The 26,139-nt window shown below is 36.3% G+C and overlaps 1 protein-coding gene across 4 annotated transcripts in view; it reads right to left on the bottom strand.

Moving 5' to 3' along the window:
* hdac11 (histone deacetylase 11) overlaps positions 1 to 25,822 on the bottom strand; it is a 38,332-nt gene extending 12,510 nt beyond the window's left edge. For 2 of the 4 annotated variants that reach the window (XR_014532246.1, XM_083534246.1), the window contains exons 1-9: positions 25,566 to 25,801; positions 25,134 to 25,194; positions 24,550 to 24,698; positions 22,720 to 22,820; positions 20,589 to 20,615; positions 17,327 to 17,443; positions 10,157 to 10,199; positions 7,462 to 7,538; positions 5,640 to 5,702 (exon numbers count right to left, since the gene is read on the bottom strand). Coding sequence is in view for 3 of the 4 variants with exons in the window: in XM_083534246.1 (XP_083390372.1) it covers positions 5,640 to 5,702; positions 7,462 to 7,538; positions 10,157 to 10,199; positions 17,327 to 17,443; positions 20,589 to 20,615; positions 22,720 to 22,820; positions 24,550 to 24,698; positions 25,134 to 25,168 (612 nt within the window). In the remaining variant the exon portion in view is untranslated. Of the gene's footprint in view, positions 1 to 5,639; positions 5,703 to 7,461; positions 7,539 to 10,156; positions 10,200 to 17,326; positions 17,444 to 20,588; positions 20,616 to 22,719; positions 22,821 to 24,549; positions 24,699 to 25,133; positions 25,195 to 25,565 lie in introns of all 4 variants that reach the window. The other 2 variants (XM_083534247.1, XM_083534248.1) reach the window with 2 other exon arrangements.
* Positions 25,823 to 26,139: the final 317 nt, after the last annotated feature.

Genomic DNA, 26,139 nt, shown 5'->3' with positions numbered 1-26,139 from the left:
TTTGAAACAGGATAATGTTAATTTTCTGAATACAATTGAGCTAGGACATGACCTTTTAATCCCAGTACTGTCCTGGACAATTGGAAGGGAACCATTATATTATATATATATATATATATATATATATATATATATATATATATATATATATATATATATATATATATATATATATATATATATAAGAGAGGAGAGAGAGAGAGAGAGAGAGAGAGAGAGAGAGAGAGAGAGAGAGAGAGAGAAAAAGAGAGAAAGAGGGAGAGCACCGTCCTTGTGATGCAAAGAGGAAACTTCTGCTTTTGCATATGAAACATTGTATCACCCACAGGCCCTGTGGTCCCAACACTGTTTATAGCACAAGATGAACCGGTCACATGGATCTGTGATGAATTTTTATTGTTCTTGGCCATTTTTTTCAAATTCTGAACTACCTCCAGGCTAAGCAACAGCCATCAATGCAATTGTGTAATGGCAGTGTGATGACAAGCTGTACTAATAACTATAAAATTGTTACAAGTAGGGACTGAGAAAATTTTTCACATAGTAACTCCTAGCAGAAATAACCCAGCTATTAGGGTTGAACAAACCAGTGCACTCTCAAGTGCCGGTTCCAAGCCCGGATAAACGGGGAGGGTTGCGTTAGGAAGGGCATCCGGCGCAAAACATGCCAAATCAAATTTGCGGATCAGCAGACGTCTACAGAGACAGCAGGAAAAGGAGAAGTGTAGGAGAGTAGAGGTTCGGGTTGGTACTTTAAATGTTGGTACTATGACTGGAAAAGGGCGAGAGGTAGCTGATATGATGGAGAGGAAAAAGGTAGACATGTGTGTTCAGGAGACCAGATGGAAAGGGAGTAAGGCCAGGAACATTGGTGGTGGGTTTGAACTGTTCTATCATGGTGTGGATGGAAAGAGAAATGGTGTAGAGGTGATTCTGAAGAAAGAGTACAGTAAGAGTGTAGTGGAGGTGAAGAGAGTTTGAAGCAGTGAAGCTGGAAGTTGAAGGGGTGATGATAAATGACATCAGTGCTTATGCTCCACAACCGGGTTGTGAAAGGTGTTGGTGTAAGGTGTTGGTGGTGGAATGAGGAAGTGCAGGAAAGCACAAGGTGAAAAAGGTTGGCAAAACAGAACACTAAAGACAGACACTAAGGAAGGAGAAAAGGATTTGTACCAATGGCCAGGCAGAGGGACCGAGCTGGAAAGGATGTGCTGCAAGTTAGAGCAATAAAGGATGGAGATAGAAATGTGTTGACTAGTGAGGAGAGTGTGTTGAGAAGACTGTATTTTAAGCAGCTTATGAACGAGGAAAATGAGAGAGAGCAGGTTGGATGGTGTGGAGATGGTGAAGCAGGAAATGAATAGGATTAGTAAGGAGGAAGTGAGAACAGCGATTAAGAGGATGAAGAGTGGAAAGTCAGTAGGACCTGATGACATACCGGTAGAAGCATGGAGACGTTTAGGAGAGATGGCAGTGGAATTTTTTAAAAGATTGTTTAAAAGGATTTTTGAAGATGAAAAGATGCCTGAGGAATAGAGGAGGAATTTGCTGGTACCAAACTTTAAGAACAAGGGAGATGTGCAGACCTGCAGTAACAAAAGTTTTTTAGTCACACCATGTAGTTATGGGAAGTAGTGGAAGCCAGGCTGAGAGAAAAGGTGACCATCTGTGAACAACAGTATGGTTTTATGCCGAGAAAGAGCACCACAGATGCATTATTTGCTTTGAAAATGTTGATGGAGAAGTATAGAGAAGGTCAGACGAAGCTGCATTGTGTGTGTGTGTGGATTTAGAGAAAGGGTGCCAAAAGAGGAGTTGGTATTGGATATTGTAAAGGTATTGAAGACTGCATCTTCCAAAGACAACAGTTTCCATAGGAACCTGTGAGACACTATAGCCTCAGTGGTGAGAGAAGGTCTGTTCTCCCGACCATAAAGTATTTGAATGCTAAAAATGGATTATTGCTTATATACTGTATATTGTAAGCAATTTGCTCTTTTATTGTGCGTCTAATTAGCACTTCATATATGCAAAGTACCAGAAGAGATATTTTCTTGAAAAAACATATTCTGGTTGATTAATTGCCATTTTAATGCCTTTGTGCCTTTCTGTATTCCTCATAGCCTCTAAGCAGAGCTAAGACAGCACTTCCATGCCTGTTTATGAGCCCATAAGCACATTTATTCTCTTGTTTCCCCATGCGGACATATGAATTATTTACTCTGCGTGTTTATAGATTCACTTCCACCTTGTCTTCATCGATAAGCAAAAGACCATAATTATAATCAAGCTATGATTCAAACTGCTCATTGCACTTCTGTGGACAGAAGGCAAAAACATAGAGAAAGTGCTCAGCCCATCGACCATGCTAACTCCATTAAATGGCCTGCCTCATTAGCAGAGTCATTACAGTGGCAGGGCACAGTTAAATAGAAACTAAAGATTTCAATTGCCTGCTTGGCAAAGATTAAGAAAAATAATAGCCACACTCCACTCTATGGTTCATATTCACACAAAACAAGTTTGTGGGGCGAATAATTACACATTAAAACAATGTTAAAACATGCTATTAGCACAAATAAAGACTGCACCTGCATCATAATTTTCTCCACCATTTAAGACATTAGGTACGATTACTGATTGCTGTGTTCTACAATAAACATGTAAATGTTCTATAAACAAACACTGACTTTGGTCAAATAATGTGAACGATATTCACCCATAACACTGCTGAAATCTTAAATTCGAATGTGGTTATAAAGAGCAGCTTTGACAATAGTCCCTGTAATATTGAAAACTCCAGCTTTCTAATATTACACTTGATCTAATGCATTGCCATTTTTTACAGTATGTAACGGCTCTTTGACAGTGTTGAACAGTAATGAAAGTATTTTGAGTATTCTATTACGAACTTAAGTACTTTATGTATTTTCCCCTTTCATTTTAGGAAACAATTACACTTTAATGTGCAATATAATATGTATTTTTCTTCCTCACTACATTTCAGAAAAACATGGCATTCTTATGTATTGTGAATTGAATGCATAAACTATGTTGTGACAAACTATCACATGACCACAGGCAAAATCGTATGGTAACATGACAAGCTAACTACTGTACCTTTGGCTCATTATTCATAAGTGAGAAATAAGATTGCTGGTGATTGAGTGACTGTTCACAGTATTTCCGCTTTATAACAGAAGAGAAGACAATATCTTCTCTCTGGGATTTTAGGGATGTACTGTAATGCTGCACAAAATTTCTTTCAATTACATGTAACAAAACAAAAGCTGTGCATTAGATTGTCTTATTATACATTAACTCTGTGGCCAAGCCTCATCAATGTACAGGATTGCCAAGTTAATTTCAAAAACTATACAAAAACACTACACAACATTTTTTTTTTAACAGTCTTAAATTTCAACATGCTTCACTGTGAATCTCACAGGGTGTCTGAGTCAGGCAGCTCTCTGTGGCTCAAGCTTGGCTTTGAACTTTGCGTTCGTTTTGCACTCTCATATCTGCAGCTATGAACTTCCTAACCACAGTGGTATTTTCTTTCAACCAGATATAGAATGGAAATCGTGCTGGCTTGTATGCTAATGTATTGGGTCCTAAACACAGTATGCTTAGGAAGTTTGTCTTTATTTAAACCCTTGTAGCCGCTCCTGATTTGAAATAAAAACAGAAGCTACTTTTTCAGTGGATGGAGTAGGCTTAACTGTTGTTAACTGTTAACATGAATATGTTGTAAGCAATATTATGATGTACAGTATACCCTATATTGTAGATTATTCATCACATATTTACATGCCTAGTCTCACTGTGCTTTATTCCTTACTTGATCAATTACGTGACAGAATATATTGTAAGTTGGACAACGGATGGACAGCTTGGTTTCTTCCAAATCCTTTTTAACTGGCCATATATTTCCAGGTTATTCAGGTTACATACTTGTTATTGACACGAAAAAACATTCAAAGCATGGAAGTGAATGCATATATCTAGTGTTATCTAATGACATTTTAACTAACTAGATAAATGTAGCTTGACAGCTGAATATCTCTTGCTGACACTTCAGCAAGACAAAAATTAGTACATACATCAAATATAAGCAAATAGTGAGGCCCTAAGAGTAATCAAGTAAAAAACATGTGTCTAGAAAGTACTATATGATCCATTAGCTGAATAGGATTTCACATATGACGTAGTTTTATGGGTTTTTTTTATTGACTGGTGGGACAGAGAAATTTTACTGTAAGTTGTTTTCTCTGTAATCTCACATGCATTTTTTTATTCTCGAAAATTAACAACTTAAAAAAATTATTAATGAAGGAAAGACTGTTTATAAGATGTTATATTTAATTACAAGAGCTTTGTTTTGCACATTTTTCCCAGCAAAAAATTCAACTGTGTTCGGTTAAAGCAAATTATGGCTGTGGTTAAAACATTTCTTAATGCATTTGCTTGTCTCTCCTTTTGTCCCCTTTTTCCTCAGGTGCTCAATAATCTCTCTCTCTCTCTCTCTCTCTCTCTCTCTCTCTCTCTCTCTCTCTCTCTCTCTCTCTCATTACCAATGTGTTAATTTAGATGAAGGAAATCTGCCTTGCTAGACTAGTTGGGAAGCACAGAGATATTAACCAAGAATTAATAGCTGATTAAGTATGTATTAATTAGTAACCTAGTAAAAATGCAAGACGGGTATGCAAGATCATCTGCAAAATTGATATTCATTCTACACACACACACACACACACACACACACACACACACACACACACACACACACACACACACACACACACACACACAATAATCTCTGTATACTCTGAATCTCTATATTTACACCAGCTTTTTTTTTTTTTCTTTTTGACTTGTTTTCACTTTAATTGTGTTCTTTGCTGTATCACATTAAAGGTGGAAAAAATATGGCACGACAGTTTTATTTATCCCCTGTACTGTATTCTTACTGTGGGTTTAAAAAAAAGATACTTCACCAGTGATGGACAACATTAATGACGTCCATTTCTATCGCTAGTAGTTTTTGAAGCAATCAAGTGAGAAAACTGTCATCTACACTGTTCTTCGAAACCCCAGTAAATGAATGTCATGTTTTGACAAAAGCTATTTACATCACCAGCGATTTTGAAAATCTACTGGGTTCACCTCCCACATCAGGAGAAGCATAAATGATAAAAAAAAACATTTATCCAAATGATCATGTTCCTATCAAAACTCTACTACACCTAAACTGTATTGTTCGAGTGTTCCTATTGTTGCTGGTAAGTGGCTGGTAAGAATATAATAAATGGTTTGAATAAACTGTCACAAGTATTAAATGTCATCCTTTTAAATATACAATAATTAACCTGCACTTACTGTAATGGCATACTGAAGGCCCAATTAAAACCTCTGCATTGCATATATAAGCATGTTCAAATAATATATAAAAAGGGAAATAAAAGAATAAGATTTCATATTGTGCTACATGAACTGAACAAGAACTGGTGCATATGTAATGCAGAAGGGCAATGAATGGGCAAACAGCAGTTCAATTGATTGCAGTGCTAAACAGAAGGCATTATCCTGTCTATAGTATCAATTATTTTGTAGTACCACAGAAAATTACTGCTGCTCACCTGATGAGCATCCAGATCGATGATGGTGGCCTTGGAGACGCCCTCCACTCGATCAAAGAGAAACTGTACAGAGAAAACCCACAAGGGTCAGGATTTTATAGTTTCATAATAAAACATAAAGAATTACTTCTGTATTAAACAGCATATGATGATCTTGGCTCAGGTCCCATTGAGCTGAATGTAGTAAGGTGGATTTAAGCATAAAAAAAAGGACTGGTCGTAAGTATAAAAATGGATAATATGGTAATTATTATATTATTATATCTATATCGTTTTTCTTTTATTTGAAGTTTTGCAATTAGAGCCTTTTCATACAAGTAGTAAACAGGCACTGTTTATTTTGGTAAGTTCTATACAAAGACTGCATGATAGTGGGACAAACAATTTAATGGTGCATTATGTACCTCAGAAATATGCATTATGATCTTCTCAGTAGACCTGTCTGCTTAGCTCAGGTTAGCAAGCTGACTATTGTTAACAGTGAATCCTTTGATTATATATAAAAGTTTCTTTATATATAAAAAAAAAAAAAAGAAAAGGACTTAAAAATCCTCAAAAGATTTGCCTAATGGTTGCTGGATAATGTCTGCAATGTATATTAAGATCATATAAAATACATTTCTCTTAGATGTTGCAATCAGTACATTAGTATAGTGACACAATCCAACAAAACTACTGCATTGAATGTTTAGGAATTACAGACATTTATTTTATAATATTTTAGTTTTACAGGTTCAGATTAATTGGACAATTGACTATGTTGAATTTGCATGTGGTAGCTGTTCATGAAAACTGAAAACAAATGTGGTGCAAGAGGTGTTGATGCAAGTAAAGGAGACCATATTTAGGATTAAAAAAAAACAAAAACAGACCTATTAGAGAGATAGCACAAACATTAGAAACAATAGGTGCCAAATTGACAATTTGGTACTTTCTTTAAAAATAAATAATGCAATGGCATACTCAGCAACAGCAAAAAATACAACAAAATACAACAGACGTGGATAATTGCAGAATTCTTTCCTTGGTGAAGAAAACCCCCTTTACAACATATGACCAAATCAAGAACACTCTCAATGAGGTAGGCAATTGTTGTCAAAGTCTACAATCAAGAGATGCTTTATAAATGTAGATAGGAGACCTTGCATCAAGAGGCAAAGCACTGGAACAAGATTCTTCTTTTCAAATGAAACCAAGATTAACATGAATAAATGAGGACCAAGAAGACAGGGAAAAGAAACGTTTAAAAAAGGCAAGGTCTCCGGATTCAAAGCATACCACATTTAGTTATTAATATGGTTTCCATAATTTATTGAATGTAAAGAGTTTGCATTAGGTAAAAATGACCCTTATATTTATCATTATAATTGTCCAGTTTCTTGACTCTGAAAATGGGAGGAAGCCTATAACAAATGCCTGTAATTCCGAAAAAGTTAATACATCACAACAACCAAAGCTGACAGTCTAAATTATTATTACATCTTGAGACATTTTAACCCCAAAATTGTTGCAATATTTTTTCAATGCCCAAAAGGAATACATAAATGGTTTATATAAGATATTTAGCAAAATATTCTGATTAGTTCAAATAAATATGACTGTGTTGCCCAAAAAAAAGACTTGAAAAAATTTGAAATGATTCCTTAAACATTACAATTTAAGCTAAGCAGGGAACAGAATGTGAGGGGGACAGTAAATGGCAGATATGGAAGATAAAATAGGATTATCTATGTCTACTAAAATATATGCAGTCTATTATTCAAAAAAGGAGATAAATCCCTATTAAAACATAATTTGCTATTCTGAAATTTTATGGTTGTACCTTAATAGCAAGTGTGATGTCGGCATATGCACAGAAACCTCCTCCCTTTTCGCTGGAACAGTGGTGAAAGCCTCCTCCTGAGACAGAAAGACAGATAGACAGATCGAGTGCTATCAGCCATGCACAACTCCTCAGGAGATCCCATTATAAAGAAAGAAAAAAAAAAGTCCCACTGGGTAGATAGCAGGACTGGTGTGCTATAAGAAAAAAGAATCCTGTTTTCCAATACAACAACAAAGTCTATCACCTGGATAATGCATGCTCAATGGCTTTTTACATGTTTATCTCAAGACAAAGGCTCACAACTCTAGTCCTGCAAAGCTGGATTTCAGCAAATTCTGTGATTTCCAAGCTCAAACACCCCGATTTAGCTCCAGCTTGTATAGCATACCTAAAATTTACAGCTGCTATGCCAACACAACACACACCAGCATCTGCTGTGTTAAAAATAATCCACTACACATATGATAGCAGGAATATCACAAGTGGTGGACAAGTTGATTTACCAAAGTGAAAGTAAATAGAAACACTTTCCCAATTCTTAAAATTATATTTAAAGGTAATAAAAAAAATACACAAAGACACCAATACAAATAAATAAATACCGAATATAGACTTTACTATGCACTATCCATTTGTGGTGGACGAGGATCTGTAGCGCAGACCAATTTGCAGAGAGAGTGGGCTTGGTGTGTAGGGTCCAAAGAGATTTTTTTTAGTCCTTTTTCTCACTCTGGAGGAGTGAAGATCTTGGAGACTTATCTCTGTCCTGGATGAGGCTGATGACTGTAGTGTCGTCCGCAAACTTCAGGAGCTTGACAGAGAAGTTTTTAGAGGTACAGTCATTTGTGTACAGGGAGAAGAACAGTGAAGAGAGAATGCAACCCTGGGGAGCACCAGTGCCAATAGTAAGAGACCTGCATGTGAGTTTGCCCAGGTTCACAATATGCTGCCTGTCTGTCAGGAAGCTGGTGATCCACTGACAGATTGGGGTGGGCACGGAGATCTGGGTCAGTTTGGCTGAGAAAAGGTCAGGAATGATAGTATCAAAAGCTAAACTAAAGTTTACAAACAATATCCATTGCGTAGAATATCATCTGTAATTACTAAGACCAGCGATTTTGGGGTTTTTGGGGACCGGAATGATAATGGAACGTTTAAAGCAGCAGAGAACTATACACAGTTCCAGTGATCTGTTAAAGATCTGACCTGTGTTAAGATGGGGGCCAGTTGGTCAGCACAGACTTTTAGACAGGCAGGTGAAACACCATCTGGGCCTGAAGCTTTCCTGGTTGTCTGTCTTCAGAAGACTCGTTTCACATTCTCTACAAATACCTTAAGCACAGTTTGAATGGAGGGGGAGAAAGGAAGGGGGGTTTGCAGCCAGTTGTTGAGTCTCCAAAGACTAAGGGGTGGTGGCTTGTACTTGGTGATGTTCCCAGTGACCAGTCCATACTGATGCTGGGTCATTGGCTGAAAACTGCTTCCCCACCAGCTTTTCAGAGTAGGTGTTTTTAGCCAATCTAATCTCCTTTGTTAGTTTGTTCCTGGCCTGGTTATACAAGATGTTATCCCCACTTCTGTAAGCATCCTCTTTGGCATGATGAATCTGTTCTCTGTAAACCACAGTTCATCATTATTAAATGATAAGAATGACCTGGTGGGGATCCACATATACAAAAACTGATGTATGAATTTAGTCTCCATGAGCTTGTCCAGATTGGTGGCTGCAGCTTCAAAAACACTCCAGTCAGAGCAATCGTAGCAGGCTTGTAAATCCTGCTCTGCTTCATTAGTCCATCTTTTAACAGTCCTCAGTACAGGTTTAGCTAATTTTAGTTTCTACCTGTTGGTTGGTATGAGATGAACTAGACAGTGATCAGAGAGACACATAGCTGCTTGTGGGACAGAGTAATATGCATCCTTTATTAGGGTGTAACAGTGATCCAATATATTACTGGGACATGAAACATGCTGTCTGTATTTTGCCAGTTCACAGATTCTGGGTACCTTTGCTCCGTCTCACGCACGTGTCTGGAGGAACGTACACATTCACGAGATTGAAAGAGGAAAACTCCCACAGCGAGTCGAAAGGTTTACAGTTTATGAACAATGCCTCTAGATTAGGACCGCATATCTTTTTCAGCATTGGTACATTCAAACACCAACTTTCGTTGATACAGAAACACAATCCACCATCTCTCTTATAAACCTATAAGAAAGGCTTGATTCTTCTTCTTTCGGCTGCTCCCATTAGGGGTCGCCACAGCGGATCATCCGCCTCTATACCCCCTGTCCTCTACATCTGCCTCTTTCACACCAACTACCTGTATTTCTTTCCTCACCACATCCATAAACCTCCGTTTTGGTCTTCCTCTTTTCCTCCTGCCTGGTGGCTCCTGATTGTATGGCCCTACAAACCTGGTCAAATCAAGGACTAAGGTTTCTGTACATGTTTTATAATAATGCAGTCAGAACCCAAAACAGCTTAGCAAACGTTTCCTCCGAATCTCTCTGTTGATGTCACAGCAGTGCTTTTGCTAAATAATAATCATTTTTTAATAACAACCCAAAGTAATTACATACAATACGAACAAATAAAACAAAAAAGCAGCATTTTTCATTGCTTTAACAGCAATGTAACGAGGTAAAATTTTAGGCTAAACAAAATGAAAGACTATGAAAAAGATCTCACCAATGTTAATTGCCCATCCTCTGTCCATGGCGAGCTTTCCAGCCTATAAAACAAAACAAATGTTATTTTTTCCTTAAAATGGCATGTAAAGCACTCAGCTAGAGGGAAAGGCATCACACAGTAATACTTTTTTAAAGAGTTTCTAGAGCATCTGAAAAGTTATGAAATGGCCATGTTTCTGGATCTGTGACTTTTTATTATGCATGATGATGCAATTTTTAACAGAGGCTTTGAAACATGCTTTTATTAAAGCTGTGAAATGGGGAGGGCTGCTGTAAAAAAAAAAAAGAAAAAAAAAAAAGAAAGAAAAAGAAAGAGGAAAATGACAACTTTGCACATGTTTAAATTAAAATAGTGTGTGCTATTCAGATGAAGGGCTTTAGCATTGATTTATTGGCACAAATGAACAGTCAAATACTTTTAGGTTTCCAAAAAGCTTCACGCTGTTCCATTCTCTCTGAATGTACTTAAACAAGCAAAGTTCTCACAGTACTGTTTTAAACATGCATTACGTTTGAAATGAAACGCGGGAAACAAAGATCATCAAAAACATATGACAAAATCTAAAATCTTTGAAATGGTTTCCATGATCCTCTCAGCTTCAGGCAGTGTATGAGTGAGTTACACATTGGCATGCATCATGTGGCAGCAGCCCAATGCATAAAATCATGCAGATATAGGTCAAGACCTTTAGCTAATGCTCACATTTAACACCAGAATAGGGAAGAATGTGATCTCAGTGACTGTGGTATGATTAGTGGAGGCAGAAAGGATTTTTGACAAGACTGTCCTCCAGTGTTTTATAGGGCATAGAAGAAAAAATGTCCACTGAGAAGAAGTTCTTATGACGAGGGAAGATAGAGATGAAAGACACTGATTTAAATAATCACTCTTTACATGTGTGTAGAGTACTCAGTTAAGAAGAGGACTATGAAGCTACACTGGGCATGAGTCCACCGAAATCAGACAGCTGAAGATTAAATAAACATTGTATGATCTCTTTACTAATTTTCAGCTGTGAATTGTCAGTAAGCCTGTGCACAGGTGTGTCCAAGTTTCTTTGTGTCTGTCAGTCAGTGTATCTCGAAATATGAAAAGAGGATATATTTTTCTCACTAATATTCAACATAAATTGTAAATTTTACCATGTAAATGGTCAAATAAAGACTTGCATGTGTAAAAAAAGATGCACAAACTCAATACCATGCAAACAGAATATCTTACAGGCTCTACAGAGGATTGCATCATTCAAATGAGTAAAAAAATAGTACATCATAATGAATATGCAATCTAGACGGTTTCTATGTAAAGGTTCAAAACACAAGGTATCTAATTTGTAAAAGCTGATTTCCATCATTTGAACACTAAATGAAGAAAAACAAAAAAAAACCCCAAAAGATAAGATAAGCACTTGTCTTAATCTAAAGTTTCTAAAAAACATTCTTTAATTTTTGCAGTAAATATGGTATATGGCAAGTGCAATACAACAGCATTAAGCAAAGCCATCTAAATTCAAATTCATTATTTTTCTATCATTTATAAATTGAAAAATGTATAATGTTTTGTTTTTATCTGTTCACTGAGCCATATTTCTCAAATATCAGCAAGTTTAAATGTTACTCTTCTGGGCGTATCTTTTAGATCAGATAACATCATGGCAATTTAACAATCTTAGTAAATATGGGCTTCTGAGTGCACGGTCACAAGCAAAATACAGAGATAAGGTACAGAAAACTTGCGATAAAATCCCAGGATCGTGTAAAAGATATTGTCATCTCATCATGTCTCTGTTGAAAACTGCTTTTATAGGAACAGGTGTATAATGTTTATAAACTCTACATACTACAAAAATCTGGGATCACAATGTGTGTTTAAACCCCAGCATTGCCAGGGTTGGGCCCTTGATCAAGGCCCTTAACTCTTTCTGCTCCAGGGAAAAGAAATAGCAAAAATCTTCTAAAGAGTTATTAATCCCAGCATTTTTAGCAAGTTAAATTTTTGTTTTTATTTTAAGTGTACACATGTTTATGTGCAAGTTCAGGTAGTAATCCAGAGGCAAGCCCTTGTGAGAAAAGTCCATCTAATCAATACACCATACACCAAAAGCCACAGCAGGACCTTTACACACACACACACACACACACACACACACACACACACACACACACACACACACACTTTATACAGTTACAGTGAAAACGCATGCACTATAGTTACATTGGCAAATGTATATACACACACACACCTCTAGATACAGTATAGTCTTATTGACGCAGCAAATTCCCATGAGTCCCAGAACAAGGCTTTGCATGATGACAAAGTAATCAGAGAGGTGTTGGCACCAGGCAGCATATCCCTCACTCTTGCACTTCTCTCTCGCTTTCTGCCCCATCTCTCTATATAAGCATCTCTCTCTCTCTCTCTCTCTCTCTCTCTCACACTCTCTCACTCTCTCACTCTCTCACTCTCTCACTCTCTCACTCTCTCACTCACTCTTGTTCTTCACCCTTCATTCCTCTCCCACCACCTCCCTCTGCCAATAGTCTCTATTTCCTCAATGCAGGACCCACCTGCTAAAGCACAAAATGTTTGAAATTGCAATCATCCTTCAGTGATTCGGGTAGAATAGCTTGCATATATTGGCCTATGTATTACATTTTTGGAAAGCTATTAAGCTGCCGCTTCAAATGTGAGCCAGAAGTCAACCAGAATCATTTTGATGGAACCATCAATCACTGACACATCTCATAGCTCTCCACTACCCTAATTCACACACATTAAGCTGAGAGGGAGCGTCACACATGGCTGCCAGCGGCACACAGCTACAGACTGCACAGCATGTGTCAGCGTGGCCAAAAAAATGCCACATGTTTTTTTGTTTTTCTGGGTGGGGGGCACATTGGCTCCTAAAAGAAAGACTAAAAGCTGCCTTCAGCAACCTTACACATTTGTGCATATTCTTTATGTCTGTACTTTGGCTGCTCAGATCACATTACAGTCACAGCTCAGTGGTTAAGACGCACTTTTCCCACTCATGGGCCCTTGACCAAGGCCCTAAACCCACAACAGTTCAGCCGCATAAATAAGATAAGTGTGAGTCTATCTGGATAAGAGAATCTTCCAAACACCATAAATGTAAATGAAAATGTAAATGCAGTCTTGATGAAGGAAAAAAAGGAACTATACCATTGTACAATTGTACACAGCATCCCCAGCATTGACCTGCAGAAATTGAGTAAGAGATTTTGGTTTATAGACACAAAGCTTTATAATCCACTCTTTTCCTGTGTTCCAGCAAACCAATTCTGAACACCTACACACTAACTCTTCCTCAAAGTTTTGCCACATGCTGCTCCAAAGCCAGACCAGACTGGTGGTCAATTAGCAGCGCATGGTCGCGAATGAGAAGGGCTAGACAGGTGGCGTAATTACACTCTCTATCTGAGAGACAGAAAGAGTGATGTGAAACAAACTTATCACAAACTCCAAGTCGCACTGTTGCTTCACCATCACCATCTGGCACAGCTATATAAGGAGAAACTGATGCTTCCCAAATAATCGCTTACTTACGCAATCACTAATTATTATTTATACCTACCACAGTGCTAATAAATTCTCTGCTGTGATTGGTCAGAAGGTTTTTTTTTTTTTTATAACAGGTTTTACAGAAGTTGTATTTCAATATGCTTGTTCTAATACAAGAATTATGTAATAACAGCAAATTCACACAGACTTGCACAGTCCACACTCTGTACACCTAAAAATAAACAAATTTAAAAGCCATATTATTTTTAATAAATTAACCATATATTTACAATGCCTGTCAAAAGTTTGGAAACACCTAGTCTTTTATCGTTTTTGAGTCGCATTCGTGTTTCGTGCAACAAACTAGATAAAGGGCAAAATCACACAAGAACTAGACAGTTAACGACTGGAAGAAAGTTCTGTGGAGTCCAAATTTGATATATCTGGCTCAAACAGAAAAAGTAATGCACAACACTGTAAAAGGGAAAATGCTATTATACTGCCTCACACCCACAGTTAAACATGTAGATGAAAGGTTACTGGTTTGGGTGTTGTTTTGGAGCAGAGAGGATTGGAGACTAATTCCAGGTGAAAGGTATATTGAACCAACAATGCAACCATTCCTTATCCACAGCATGCAATTCTGTCTAGACTATAGCTATGGTCTGGACTATTTTTAACCAACTTCACCATACAACAAGACAAAGTATATGAATGTCCAAAATCTGTATGTGTTTTGAGAGCAAACAGTCGACTGGTTATCTAATATGCACTGGCCTGCCCAGTAATGGCACCTGAATCCAAATAAACTTCTCTAGAATGAACTGAATCACAAAGTCAGAAAGTAATATCCATCTAGCAAAGAACACCTTCGGCAAGATTCACAAGAAGTTTGAAAAAACTGTTTGAATGTCAAGAGTGTGCAAAGCTCTTATTCATGCTATAGGATTTTTCAATGAAAATCATCTGTTTATTTATACAGTATATTTGTTTGGTCAAAGTAAAACTGGCACTGTAAAATGGTTAAGCTTCTGGAAAGAGACCTTTTAAAAGTTGCATTTTTTGGTTTTTTGTTTTCTGGAGAAAGTATTAATATAACAGTAAATACGGAGCCGTGGTATACCTCCTCATTCATGTAATTATTTACTCAGTCTATAAAATCCTGAAGATATAAAAAAGAAGCTCTAGGTAATGTTCACCTCATCCATCAAAATGGGGAAAAAATAGTCAGTTTTGACCATGGCATGAAATGTCCACCTGAAAATGACTGCAGGAATTGTGTGATGCAATCGTGTCAACATGGACCAGAATCTCACAGGAATTTTTGCAACACTGTAACGGAATCCATGGCATTAATTACTGATGCTGTTTTGAAAGCAAAATGATTTACTCAGTATTATTATATAGTTCTTAATAAAAAATACAATATCCTGCTAATATGCAAGTTATAACAGGAAGAAATTGTTTAACAGATTCCTCATCGCATCCACTTTATTAAATCTTTAATTTTTTTCTCTTTAAGCACACACAAATATAAGCCGCACCCACTGAATTTTACAAAGATTTAAATTTTTAATATAAATAAGCCTACAATTAAACTAATGAACTTTACACAGACTTTAACGACAGTGCCTGTTACACGGTTGAAATATGTTGTGGCTCCTTTAAGAGCAGAGAGGCATTTTGGGAATAGCCTGCCGCCGCATTTTTTCCGGTATTACTGCATGTGAGCAAGACCGAGGAATATGTCCTTATTATTTTCTGATGCTTATTTCTAAGTTTCTTTGACTAACCCTTAATGCTGTTGCCAAGAAAAATAAAAAAGCACGAGTTTTGGAAACCTGTCTGTGCTTCTATGATTTCTGTTGCAACTGGAGTTAGCGAGCTCTCCCTTGACCCAGACTCAACGCGTTACAACGGCTTGTATCTAAACAGTAGCCGACCAAGGAAGTCATTGTTCACTGTCTTTCCCCTTCCTTTCACAACTATTTCTCTCGAGAGTTTATCTTTTGGCATCGTCGTGCGTTTAAAAATCACCATTGGTGAATCATTTCTCCCGATGCCGTGCAGCTGTGAACACAGGTGAAGTGTGTTTTTTCATGCCCGGTGGTTTTCAGCATGACGAATGATTCGCATTTCCTGTTGACAGTCCAAGTGAGCGGCAGGTCAAACGTCAGAGGAACTTCATCCATATTTATGATGTGGTTTAATATAAAGAGTTTCATTGGTTCACCTTAAACCCGTTCTGCAATTTCATTGGTCTAATGTTATGGGGTTCCCACCCAGAGAACATATTCAGTTTGGCTCCTTTACATTCCTGGCTACAGATGGCTGAGGCATCACTGGATTCCCCAAATTTCACATGAGCAGAATGCATGTTATTCCTGTTGTGCCACTGGGGAGCCCCGATTTATTCCTTATTTACCACACGGCACACTATATTTGAGTCAGCAATGTTGTAATGCTGCTTAAATTCACATTTGATTAAGTATATTTATTGGTTTACTACATACTTATCCAAAGAGAACCGTTAATTCAATATTTGCACACTAATTCTTGATTAAAGCAACATAATGCACAGCAATTTTAGCCTGAATTATGCTGGTCAGGATGAATCCAAAGCAGCCAATCTTAAATTTCATATTTATTATATATGATTTAAACTCAGCCAAGAGGACTAAGGGTTTAAAACATTTTAGCCATTTTTGCCATTGATGTGCATCTTTAAATTAAGTATTTAAGCATTCATATTCATCAAATCAACGTATTACAAACTGTTTATGAACTAAAATAATTAGTATCTTCAGTGAAACATGACAGAAGTAAAACCTTAAAGAAAGTAACTACATCCCAAGTGTATGCCACACTAGTGATTGATGCCTCCCTCTGTGATTAGCCTGTTCAAACATCCACTTCTCCATGCTTAACTAACTTATTAGCAATTCCTGAAACTCTCTCCAAACACACACTTAGCTTTGACAGCACAGCATTCACGCTTCCCTTGTGCTGCTTATCTTGCCTGCTAAAAAAAACCCAGTCATAAGTCTATTCCTATAATAATTTCAAAAGGGGATGTCAGGCTTAATACAGCAATTGCTATCCGGGTGTCATGTAGATGTTCAAATAAAGCCATTCCTCCCCAGGTTGCACTTGCTCCAGCTAATGAGGTGTCCACAATGACTCTACTACGCCACAAAGGAAAGGACTTGTTTTTTTTAATAAAACACTGAAATGTGTCCAGTGGAGTGTGTTCCTGACCGATGACAATACACCTCTTATTGCCAATGCTACAATGTTTAAAAAAGCTGAGACAGAAAAATGGCAGACCCAGAGCATGAGGAGGTTATTATTGGCTGCTATAAATCTACATTCTGTGATGGAAAATTAACTTTTGCTTTTTAATGGAACATTAAAATTGAATTTTTTATGGAATATTGAAATTGGTTGCTCCATCAAGCAAAGGTATAAGATGAGATGTAAGGCAGAGAGTGGCACTACCCAGTAAACACCCAATAGGAAAAGGATAAAAAAATGTCAAATCTGTGGTTAAAATGAAAGTGCAACATTGAAACATGACACATAACACAGAATCTAAAGGTCTTTGGAATCGTTTTTTTCTGTGTGTGAGATTCTCTAATGGCCTACCATAATAGTACCGCCAGTCTGGGTGCGTAACGGTCTCAGCACCTTGCGCTGCACCAAGAAGTTGGGTAGAAAAACAAGAGGAGGGATTTCTGTGATAGTGGCAACCACCAGAGACCACTGGAGACAGAAAAAAAACATTTGTTCGCTGAAACAGAAGTCTTGCTTATATATTACATTTTATATGCCAACCAGATCACAACAACAAACGGGACGACAAAGTACCTGTGAGACAAAAAAAGTATAACATTTATGATGGCCTGGGAAAGATTTTCTACTAATATAAAGTGCTGAAGGCTGCTAGCTGTTTAACTGTTTCTCTTTTGCATGTATGACAACCAGAAGTAAAACAGCATTTTATATCCTGTTGTCACCAGTGTAAAGAGGGAAACAAATACAATATTTATTTCAATTCCACTGAAAGACATCCCATCTACCGCAACATTTATAACCTACTTTTGAAAAAAAACTATTGCTGCCCATTTCTCAAAAAAAAAAAAAAAAAACGTATACGTTTATAAATGGAAATGACTTGAGTTCTAAATTTGAGTTTCAGCATCAGTCACATCAGTCTCTGTATTAACACTTTACTGATCTCTTTTTCACTGAAAAAATTTTGTTTTACTGGGTTTTTTTAGATAGTTTATGCATTTTGAAAACCTTTTTAAAGTCATCTGTAGAATGCTGTCCTCCTCTCCATTTTGATGATGATAAAATGTAGAAGCATTACAGACAGACTAGGAGTGTTTTGAGAGCCTCTATCTGATTACAGCCCCAATCACAACCTCCCAAAAGTAAAAAAAAAAACAGAATGCAATGATTTGCAAATATTATGAATCCATATTCTATTCATAATAAAACAAAATACATAAGGAAATTGAGAAAATAAGGTCATTTTGAATTTGATGGATTCAACAAGTCTCAAAAATGTTGGGACAAGGCCATGTTTGCCACTGTGTAGCATCTGTGTAGCAAGTCTTCTGTCCGCATACATCTGGAAACTGAGGAGAAAAATTGCTGAAGTTTTGTGAGAGGAATGTTGTCTCATGTGTGTCTGATACAGGATTCTATCTGTCCTGGGTATCCTTTGTTGTGTTTTACATTTCATGATGCACCAAATGTTTTTTAATGGTAAACAGTCTAGACTGCAAGCGGGCTCTTCTACTACCAAGTCATGCTATTGTAATAGATGCAGTTAGCATTGTCTTGCTGAAATATGCAATGATTTTCCTGAAAATATTTTTTCCTGAGTAGCAGCATTTTTTGCACTAAAACCTGTATATACCTTTCAGCATTGATAGAGCACATTCAACAGGCAATTATACACTCTAATATCATCAGAGATGCAGCTTTTTAAACTGAGCACTGATAACACGCCGGATGATCCCTCTCCTCTTTAGTCTGAAGGACATGGTGTCTGTGGTTTCCAAATTAACATTTTGATTTGTCCTAGAAAGGTTTGTGGCGTTTCTGGATCACATAGGCCTTCTCTTTTGCATGATTAAGATTTAACCTACATTTGTGTATGACATGGCAAACTGTGTTCACAGACATTGAATTATGGAGGTGTTAATGAGCCCATGCAGTGATTTTCAGTACAAAATCTTGACTATTTTAAATGCATTGCCACCTAAGTGCCCGGCAATCAAAGGCATCCAATATTGATTTTCGCCCTTGTCCCTTGTCCACTGTGATGTTTGATATGTTTTCTATTTGATATGTTTTCTATGTTTTATTGTAAATAAAATGTGTTTATGAGATTTGCAAATCACTGCATTTTGTTTTTATTTTGTTGTGTCCAAACATGTATAAACTTAACTGCTTATGCTTTCTCCATGTCTTGCGTGTACACTATGTGGACAATAGTTTGTGGACAACTGAACACAATATCCATATGTACACATTCCCCATACTGTTGCCAAAAAGAAGCACACGATTAAACAGAATGTCTTTGTATGATAGAGAATTACAATTACATAATCCTGACCCTGTCAATATTAATTAGACATGGAAATGGAAACCTGTTACAGCATGTCCATGCCCTATGACAAACCAAAAAGACATGGTTTGTCAAAGTTCATGTGAAAGAACTTGAGTGTCCTGCACAGAGCCCTGACATCAACTCAACCCTTGGGATAAACATGAAAGCTCACATCAATGCCTGGCCTTACTGATGCTCATGTGACTGAATTAGCAAATCTCCATAGCCAGAAAAGTGGAGGCTGTTATACCAGCAAAGGATTACTAAATCAGAAATGGGGTGTTCAACAAGTTCATTTAAATGTGATGGTAAACAGCTCTCCACAAACTGCTGGCAATCCCTGACATTCACTGCATGAGAAATGCAGGCAGCAAAGACAAAGATAGAAAGCAACCTAAATAAAAACATGTATGTTTTCTTATTTAGATGTTAAGATGTGTTATTCATACCAACATATTTTTGTTCTGTTTTCCTGAATTTCAGCTACAATGACATCTGATGCATTTTCCCAGACCACCACACAAATCATATAATTTGCATTAACATTGTGGCCATAGTTTCCAAAAGCATTTAAGTGTTATTATAACAGTCATTAAGAGAAACACACAATACTTTTGGAGAACTTCGCACAATCAGGTAAATCATACCCTAAATTAAAATTTGGCCCTTTAGTGTCAGTGTGCTGTTTGGAGTTACTGAGACAAATCATTACACAAGTACCTTATATGACCAAAAGCATGTGGAAACCGGACAATCTTACACAAGTGTGAAGCCTTTCCAAACTGTTGCTACAAAGCTGAATGCACATAATTGCTAAGGATGTCTCTGTATGTTGTAGCATTACAGTTTTCCTTCACTGGAACTGAGAGGCATAAATATATTAGGTCTCTAGACATTGTTTGTTAAGAATGGTGTGGAAGAGCTCGATTGGCCTGCACAGAGCACTAACCTTAACCCCAACTATTTTGGGATAAACTGGAATGGTTAGTGTACCCTAGGCTTTCTCACCCAACACCACTCATTGCCTTATTAATGCCACATTAATGTTCCTGTGGCTGAAAAGCTAAACTCTAGTCATGTTCCACCATTTAAGAGAATGCCTTCAAAAAAGAGTGAAGTTAATAACAGCATAGAAAAACTAAATTTGGAAACTTGGATGTTCAAAAAGCAGATATAGGCTTGATGGTCAGGTGTCCAAATACTTTTAGCCCTATAGAGAATGTTACACAGCACTAGAAAATAGTAAAAGCATATATAAATTTGGCCATAGTGAAGCTGATATACCTCTCTCGAGCCCTCCAAGATATCGTTCTGCATGCAGAAAGAGAATAAATAGACAGAGGCATTTTTAAGGGTGATGAACTCCGTCTAATTTATAGAACTGATACTTTCTAACTGAACAAACGTTGTCCATCATCTGAGAACAGGCTCATGCTGGTCAAATTTGAGGGTGGAAAACAAATTTTGGCTCAGTGGTAATTCCCCAGTGTTCTGTTGTCAATTCATGCTCATATCATGGAGAGCAATTGTGATTCACACTGCACTGAGTCATGCATCAGTAAACACAGGCAGTGGCCAGGCCACACACTGACCTTGGCTTGTGCTTTCTGAGCATTAGGGAGTCCCTTAACTTAGGCTTCTTGAAGAGTTAATAAAGGAGTTTGGTTGAGTCATACTTAAAATTAATAAATAAATAAATAAATAAATAAATAAATAAATAAATAAATAAATAAATAAATAAATAAATAAATAAATAAGAAGAAATAAGAAATGACAGAAAGAAAGAGAGAAAAAAAAATAGGAATGATGTGACCTGTTCGTTCTGGAAAGGAACCTGGGAAGAAGCGTTCCTTGGGGTGTTTTTAATTGTGCATGCATTTTATCAGTTAGTCTGTCAGTGATAGAAGGAAATATCAAAGCCAAAAAAGGGTGGAATGTACAGTAACAGATACATTTCACTGTGTCATTTGTTAACCTAAAAAGTCAGATTTATTACTTATATATAATATATTGTTTTGCACAGTATTTGCACAGAATGGCCTTTTAGTGTTTTTAGCATTAGATACATGATCATGATTCCAGCTGTTTTGAATTGGAGTTATAAATTCTAAATAAATAAATTCTAATTAACTAGAAAATCATACGTCCGTATTCTCTCCAAAGACAAGTCTCGAAACACCTAACCAGGTTCTATGCTACTGCAAGATGGGGAGGTTTTTTTAACTGACAGGCCATTAGACTGTCATTAGACTGTCATTAAGACATTACTACTTGACCTTTCTTGTCAGAATTTCCGTTTTGTTTTTTGTTTTTTCTTACAGAACTAAGAGTAACACAGAGACATCTTTCACCTGCACCAGGAGAATGCATTGGTGGACAAAGTACACAAAAAGCAAGCACTTGAGTTAAAGTAGAGATACAGTAGGTAAAATATTACTCCATTAAAAGTAAAAGTGCTTCCTTTAAACTTACACTTGAGTAAAAGTATAAAAGATGACTTCAAATGTATCCAAAGTATGACTATAATCCCCTATTGTACCCATTAATTCTCCCTCTCTCTCACTTTTCCCTACCTTTATATAAAGCTGCAGTACATCATCGATGACTTAAAACTTCACTCGCTACACTATTAATAAAATTCTAAAATTGAAAGTAATAATACACATTTTTTCCACTTATAAATAAAAAGGAACAACAGTTTTCACAAAATGTAGTTGAGAAAAAAGTAATATGTTTGACTTTAAACTGTAGTGAAGTTAAACTAAAAGTCTCCCCATACTTAAGTATAGATGTTATACTATCATGTGCTAGGGCTAGGATTAGTGTTGCTGTTTGGGCTCTCAATAAATATAAAAAGCATTTTAAAAATGCAATGATAAAATAGTACTAAACGCTGGTAAACATAATCTGCTTTAAAAAACGATTCATCATGTATAACAATTACTTTAATGGTAAATGTCATCGTTTAATATCTCAGTCTGATCGATGGCATTTTGCACTACCAGAGGAAAGAGCAATGAACAATGTGTATGCTTGACTATTACGATTTGAAGTCTTATCATCCCTCTCATTTAGATCTGCAACAATAAACACTGTATATTTAGAGATCTGTCTATGCCCACTAATTATAATTTCACACATGATGCAATTGTTGTCCTTCAAACAAAATACAAAGAAAACCAATTTGTAAAAATTGTTCATTAAATGCTTGTTTGTTTTTTTATTTTGGTGGAGCCAATAAATATTTTTAGTTACAGTCATTAAATCTAGCCTATGCTGAAAGTGCAACTAGCTGCTGATTGGTTGGATTTTTGTATCCGTTTGAATGGGAGCAAAGCAGGAGGGTTTGAGAAGCACCATTTTATCTCAGCAAGTGTTAAATAATGTACTGACTGGTGTAAAGACAAGGAAATACCTTGAGTCTGTTCAAGTAATGTTTGGTGTGAACCACCAGGAGATCCTCCTCACTCGCCTCTCTTGCTGCGACAATGGTCTCATCTGTGATAAACTGCTCCTCTATGTGTGAACAGAAAAATGGTTGCCAACCATTAGTAAATACAGCATTGTCTGGTAGTGTCACTAATTGGTCTTTTGTCTGATATTGCTGTCGCTCATCAGAAGGCTTCATTGTCTCATGATCTCAGAACTGCCATACATCATTAGCAAAACTAGTTGGGTAAGAGAAGCTTTATAAAAATGGTAGCGCTATCTTAAATGTAAATAAAAACAGAATGCAATTATTTAAAAATCTCATACACACATTTTATTTACAATAAAAAGTAGAAAACAGAACAAATGTTTAAATTCAGTAAATGTACCATATTTATTTATATATAAAAGCTAATTTTGAATTTCATAACTGCAACACGTCTTAAAAAATTGGGACAAGGGCAACAAAAGTCTGGATTAAGGGCCAAGTAAATAATATAGCTGAGGGAATATTTTAGGGAGGCAAAATAACCCAGAAGTAAAGACAAACAGATTGTATTTTTTTATTATTATTATTTAAATAATGTTTCTCAAAATAAAATTATGAAGACTCGAAAAAGCTCTATCTACAGTAAATTCATCAGGAATCTGAGAATCTAGAGCAATCTGCATGCAAGGTGCAAGAGTGAAAATTTATATTTTGTACCCATGATCTTTGGGCCCTCAAGTGGCACTGCATTGACATCAGGCATTATTCTGCAGTGAAAAATAGCCTCATAGCCTACTGCATAGGCTAAAGAACACCTTCAGAAATCATGGTCTGTAAACACAGTTTACCATGTCATTTCTAAATTCAAGTGAACGTATACATGGGTTTTCACGTTTCCATCCGGAGGAACTTTAGAGATGTCCTTTGCATCTGTCACCAGCATGGCTTTATTCAGAAAGATCCGGTAGCTGAACTGGCCTGCCGCAGCCAAGACATTTCATTAATTGAAAGCATTTGGTGCATAATGAACAGAATATATGAAAAAGAAGACCCAGGACCGTTGAGCAGCAAGAATCCTTTATGAGAAATTAATGAGACGACATTTTTCTCCCAAAATTCCAGCAACTGGTCTCCTTAGTCTGACTGTTGTTTAAATAAGAGGGGATGAAACACATGGCCCTGTCCCAACTTTTTATTTATTTTTTTTTTTTTTATTTTACAGCCACCAAATTCAAAATAATCTTATATGTTCTTTAAAATGATACATTTCCACAGTTTGAACATTAAATTGTTTCCTATGGTCTATTATAAATAAAGTAAGGGTTTAATGAATTTATGAAGTTTGCATATTATTGCATTATTTTTTATTTACTTTTTCCCAACGTGACTCATTCAAGAAATGTTAAATATAAATGTTTGTGGGGTTTTTCACTTTTTTAACAGTCTTTGATTATATAGAGCATGTTCCATAAAAGTCCTTGTGAATAAGCTGTTATCAAAGAAACAATACTGCATTAATATAAACCTTTCAACAGAAACAGCTATAAACCTTGTGGCTTCTCTCGTAGCCAGCACTTTGTCAGAGCTGCTGTTAAAGATAATAAATCAACCCTTTGACTGCATATGTGAATTCAGGCAAAATTATGACGAGTTCTGTACATTCAAAATGAACTTGATGACAACTTCACTGATCAAGATGACATACCTAAAGTTATTACACAACAACTAAAACAGCTCAATACATATTTCTCTACATTATTTTCATATAATACTGGGAGATAAACAAGAAAATTAGAGGAATAAAAAAAAATTCCTTAGTGTTTTTACCTTTTAAGAAGTGGATAACTTTGCCCCATTTACCAGCATCAAACGGATGGAGTCTCTCCAGACCCATAAAGGTGATGTTATACACTGGAGAGTAAACGATTGGCAGACATGTTGCTGGGACCTGAGCATACAGTTCTGTGTGGTGTGAGCTGCAAATAAATCAGAATCAGCTTTATTGCCAAGTTTGCACTTACAAGGAATTTGCTTTGTTGACATAAATAAATCAATAAATAATCAAACAATCAATCAATCCATCAATCACAATAATAACAAGTAACCAGCCTTTATGTTGTCATATTGTCGAGCATATTACTTGCATGTAAAACATATGCCATCGCTAAAATATTGCCATATGTTTAATGTGCAATACACAATATCACCATTTGAGTTGAAATACTACCAAATTCACTATTTACATACATTTCTCCAAAATAAATAAGACATTGTGAACTTTACATTAATTTCAGTTTATCTATAAAAAGAACTTTTTTTTTGGTACTTAATAATTACTTATACAAGGTTTAATATAAAGTGGTAAATAATGGCTTTTTAAACAGTACTGTATGCATCAATATATTACATACCCCTTTTTTCCTTCTGAACGTTCTTTACTAGACATGTCGATCACAGCATCCCAAATTTCATCTTAAATGATGCATTAGAAAAATAACACAGATAGAGTCAGAACAGCAATGCATGCAAGATAACAGGCACAAATAAAACAATAATAAACACAGCCTTTTTGTTTTGCCCGACTTCTTAAGAGGACCAATGCAGTGAGAAAAATACATTCCCCACAATCCCTTGCAATATTTTGCACAAGCGCGATTGAAATTTATGAGACGCAACGCCCCACACTTTGAAAATATTTTCGCTTTAGTATTTCTACTCGATTTCTTAGCGAAATTTACTGGGCTTGTTCATAGAACATGTTTGTTGAGAATGTATTTACGGAGAATCTACGTGACACTGGTTTTCATGGGAAAGGCTGTGAATGCACCAGAGGCGCGACTCACCTGCTAGCCATTTTTATACTGCTCTTTATTTCTAGACTCAGCTTATTTTCGTCCTCTAGTCGTGTATTATGCAAAGGATAAACGCTGATATCGTCTCTTAGATCTGATCTCTCACTATTCACTTGCCCAAATCTTTCCAAACAAATGTGTCACTGTCAGACACCAGGATCCCCCGGTTACACTGCGCTGTTCCTGCTTTTCTCCTTCCCGTCGCGCGCTTGCGTCTCTTTCTACGTCATAAGTCATTAACCGGATACAACCAAAAATATCTGAAGGGCGTGAGAACTTTCAGAAAGAACTACTGTACCAGGAATAGACGAAAGATATACCTTTCTTACTTGTTTCTTACTCCTTTTTATATATATATATATATATATATATATATATATATATATATATATATATATATATATATATATATATATATATATATATTTTTTTTTTTTTTTTTTTTTTTTTTTTTTTATTAATTTAAAAAAGTTTGAAATATCCAATAAATTTCGTTACACTTCATGATTGTGTCCCACTTGTTGTTGATTCTTCACAAAAAATTACAGTTTCATATCTTTATGTT

This window comes from Silurus aristotelis (genome assembly GCF_946808225.1).
Source record: "Silurus aristotelis genome assembly, chromosome: 28".
Lineage (NCBI taxonomy): Eukaryota > Metazoa > Chordata > Actinopteri > Siluriformes > Siluridae > Silurus > Silurus aristotelis.
This window is presented reverse-complemented; position numbering and strand designations above follow the sequence as displayed.